This window comes from Akebia trifoliata, unplaced genomic scaffold, assembly GCF_017979445.1.
Source record: "Akebia trifoliata isolate Shusen 1 unplaced genomic scaffold, ASM1797944v1 Contig01105, whole genome shotgun sequence".
In the NCBI taxonomy this organism is placed as follows: Eukaryota; Viridiplantae; Streptophyta; class Magnoliopsida; order Ranunculales; family Lardizabalaceae; genus Akebia; species Akebia trifoliata.
In genome coordinates this window covers 16966-21138 of record NW_028237498.1, presented here as the reverse complement: position 1 = coordinate 21138, position 4173 = coordinate 16966, and the positions used below count along the sequence as shown (strand labels likewise).

General features: G+C 32.3%; 1 protein-coding gene across 2 annotated transcripts; it reads right to left on the bottom strand.

The window, feature by feature from the left end:
• Positions 1–960: 960 nt before the first annotated feature.
• Positions 961–2765, bottom strand: LOC147380687 (protein RSI-1-like). Of its 2 annotated transcripts, none has more exons than XM_086431375.1 (3): positions 2597–2765; positions 1600–1630; positions 961–1273 (listed from the first exon to the last, which is right to left on the bottom strand). In XM_086431375.1, exons 1-3 carry the CDS (start codon positions 2678–2680, stop codon positions 1092–1094), a joined length of 297 nt encoding a protein of 98 aa, XP_086287501.1. In that variant the 5' UTR covers positions 2681–2765; the 3' UTR covers positions 961–1091. The 2 variants fall into 2 exon arrangements, with proteins under 2 accessions (XP_086287501.1, XP_086287500.1); XM_086431374.1 differs by lacking the exon at positions 2597–2765 and adding an exon at positions 2419–2565.
• Between the last annotated feature and the right edge of the window lie 1408 nt (positions 2766–4173).

Sequence of the window (4173 nt, the reverse complement as noted above, 5' to 3'; positions counted from 1 at the left end):
CCACTCCAAAAGTGTGTATAATAATACAAATGAATTATCTAATCAAAAGTTGGGTCCAGATTAAGTTGAGGTTTGGCAAGACAACAATGGGGTACACCACTGCATATCAAAGCATTTGCTATGACCATCTGGTTGAATAGATTGTCACGAAATAGTCAAATGGATACTTTGATTAAAAGTTGGGTCTTGCTTTAGTTTTTGTTTTCAAGAAATTTGCAATTTTTGTTACTTTTTTTAATCTTCACAATCCCTGCAATAAAGCTTCTATTGAGCTTTCGTATAAGAAAACCCATTACAGTCATGGGAAACATGGTCACTTTCATCGTGGAGCCCCTAAAGGTTGGTTTGGAAAAAAGAAAAAAATTGGTGATACATTGACTAGTAAAGATGACATACGGTGCATGTTATGGTAGCAGTGATGACAATGATACCATCATCATCATCACCATCACTATAATAGTATCAAGGTTGCTTCACTGCTGCCTAAAAATTAAAATTATCGCACTGACATAGTATTTTTAGTTAATAGATTTTAGTGAGTTATCTTTAGAGTAAATGATACTAGTAATCAATAAAGGTACGTGTTATTCAAATTTAGGTTGGACAGCACATCAATAGTTATTGATCGCTAGCTGCTATAGTATAGTTAGATAAATTTTCATGAGCTAATATTTAATAGTAGTGACACTCAGATCAAAAGTTTAACTTCATATTTGACACGAATTTCGCAACCCCTATCATTGTCCTTTTTTATTTTCACAACTCCTACAATGAAGCTTTTGTTGATCTTTCGATTCATGACCGTTAAAACCAAAGTCGGTTTGAAATACTTTCACAAATGCCCCTAATAAAAGGAATCTATTTTTATTTTTATTTATTTTTAATTATTATAAAAATTCCAAGAGTTTTATTGTCATTTTTATAAATATTGTAAAATCTCAATTCCTCATTCCAACTATGGAGAGAACATAAATTCCTCACTAATAACTTTTTCTCTAATAAGTATAAGAATACATCATAATTTTAAAAAAGAAAAAGGAAAAAGTGACATAGTAGCATAGAAACTCAAAAGTCAAAATTAATGCTTCTTCTCAAGGACACTTAGGTCCTCCTTCCTTTGTCTTCCAGTTGTTGTAGCATGGGCATGTCTGCTTGTTGCCATACGTGCCAGGAGGAACACACAAGCATTTGGAGCAGCACTTGAGGCAGAAGAACATACATGGCTTCTTATGGGATGTAGCTGAGCAACGATATGAGCATCTTGGTTGGCAATCTGTAAGTTAATTCATCAGCCAGGCATGAACCTAATAATGCCCTTTGTCTAGACCATTTATAATAAGATATTAATTTAATGATAAAAAATTCTATTTCTTTTTAAATATATAAGTACAAAAATAACTTCTTTAAAAATAAATAAAAAACTCCTAAACAATTTTGTCATTAAAAGACAATTTTGAAGCCACATTTCTATCAGAAGCGCATCTAACAGATGTGCTTCCATAAAAATGCATCCGCAGAATGCACCACATTCACAAACAAGGCCTTAGTTAATTAGTACAATTGGAAAATAAATAAATAAAATTAGGAAGATGATCTTACCTGCAGGACGGATCTTTTCATGGCCATAAACCTGTAACAATACGGTGAACAACAAGAAATATGTTAAACATTAGAATAAATTATAAAAATAAAAAAAAATAAAACTTCTACCATTTTGTCTAGAACTCGACTTGACTTGGATGATCGACGAGTCAGTAAATTATTATTAGTATAAAATACTTTAATGTTCAAATTTACTTTATGAAAAGGAATTAATTAAGGAACGTTACATATATAACACATATCGAGTTTAAATCCAACTCTATGAGCTTTCAATGGACAAAATTGTCTTGTTTTGAGTTTGTAATCTGAGTCACGTTGAAATTTAATGAGTTTGACTATGCTTCCAGTTTAATTATTATTGTCCAGAGTCCCCCAAATCCTAATGGATACATCCACTTTTATAATGCATATCTAATAAATTTAGGGGTTCAGTTCAAATTGAGTCCAAAACAACACAAATCAAGTCTCGGGTTAAAGTGATAGATCTGATAGAGTTCAAAAATAATAAATTTCTCATCAGATGTACCAATTTAGTACCAATCCGATCTGAACCTGATCTATTGATATTAGTAAAAATAAATCTAGAGGACCATCCATTGGACTGAACTAATTAATAATTCAGAAATCCTTTCCTTATATGATAGTGAGGAAAGATGTGTTACCAACCCTCATCTACCATAAAAAGACCTAGAGATTTGTTATGAATCTCTAGGAATTTTTTATGCATCTCGAGATTTTTTTTACGGTGGATGGGGCTTAGTAAGGCCCTTTTTAACTCACTATGATAGTAAGGCTAGACGGACTCTAAATAATTACCTAATAAAGAGGACAAACACCACAGCTAAATTAACACTACCATAAGAAGGAATGATACTTCTTTCTTTAATATTGAAGCACATAGAAGTATAGTATAGTATAGAAGTATAGAAGTTAGAAGTGAAGAGAGTGGGAAATAAGCTAAATAAAGATGAGAGAGTGTAGTTAGTTGTAGTACCTCTACTACATTAGAGAGTGTGAGTAAAGAGAGAAATAGAAATAAAAGCCACAAGTGAGAGTTGTTGTAGGGAGGTGTGGCCATCTCTCTCTCTCTCACTCTCACTCTCTTTCTACTGTCAAAAATAATTAACAAAGGGAAGGGATTAGTGATGATGTTTGAGGGAAGAATTGTGTGGGTTTCATATTTAAAGAGAATAAATCCGTTTTTTGTGGCGTGAAATTAGGGAAAATAAAAGTCATCACCTCTGTTTGTCTTGTGAATAAAGGATGCGTTGAAAGCGGCATTGTTTGTGGAGGATTTTTTGTGATTGATTTGTCACCATCTCATAGGCCACTGTTTGGTGGATAAAAAGTCTTGAACCTTGTTTGATAAGTCTTAAGTAAAATGTAGTGTTTTGTGATTACAGTGATTTGCATTGCCAGTGTTTGATATTAAATCTATATATATATATATGCCCGAAGGGAATCTTGCCTAAAGATCTAGTTTTTGGACAATTAGTTAGTTGATCTGATTGATTGGCCTTATCTCATGGGGACCTACCACACTATTGAGTAGGATAGGGACGGAAGGATTAGAAACGAATCCATTAGATCTCCATAGACATTTAGCTAGCACCTATGCAAAGAGAGATCAGATCGGACCTTCCTGAATTTTTCATACGATTTATACCGAACCTTATTTATAAGAATAAAGAACTGAACTTCGGATTGAAGAGAAGGAAAAAGAAGCAGTTTCAGCTTTCTCCTTTTTCAAATATATGCTTTCAGTCCCGCGTTTTTGTTGCATCCCTATATATATATATATATGGGAGTGGCTCAATGGCCCTAAAGTTTGCCTAGAGATCATCCTCACAAAAAGTCAGCTCATTCCAAAACTTCTAACCCCATCAAAAGTGATTTACAAAAATTGGACGATCCACGATTCTTCAATTTGTAAACTATGGTGAAGAGATCATCATCTCCAAAAATCAGCTCATTCCAAAGCTTCTAACTCATGTTTTGAAAAATATTTGGCACAATGTTTGGCAAACTTTAGGGCCTCTAAACCGCTCCTTATATATATTCTAGGGCATGAAATGGGTTAGATTTTATCCAAAAACTATATTTAACAGGTTTGGACTTTTGGAGTAGATCCAAATAAATAAAAAAGAAGGTCAAATAGGGCTTTATTTCCCTTTATCTAAATTAGATCCGGTTGGATATAGATCCATCCTTATATCCTCCTAGGACTGAATGATATATTATTTTGAAAATTACATTTTTAGGTTTTTCAAAATATCATTTTATATTTCTTAAATACAACATGAATTTTTATTTTTTTAATTATAAAATAAACTATTTATAATGGTAAAATAGAATAGTATAGCAATTAGCAAAGAAGTATAGCAAAAAGTGTTAAATAGTTTAGTATTACCGAACTCAATCTAAATCAAGTAATTTGGGCCAGGTCCGGTTTGATTTAATTAAAAAAATATATTTGGATTTAACCTAAATCAAGCAATTTGCAAATGCCTCGCAAAGTGGTAAAAATATGAATTTTTTACAAAAGAGATTTTAGAAAAATCTGAGTATATC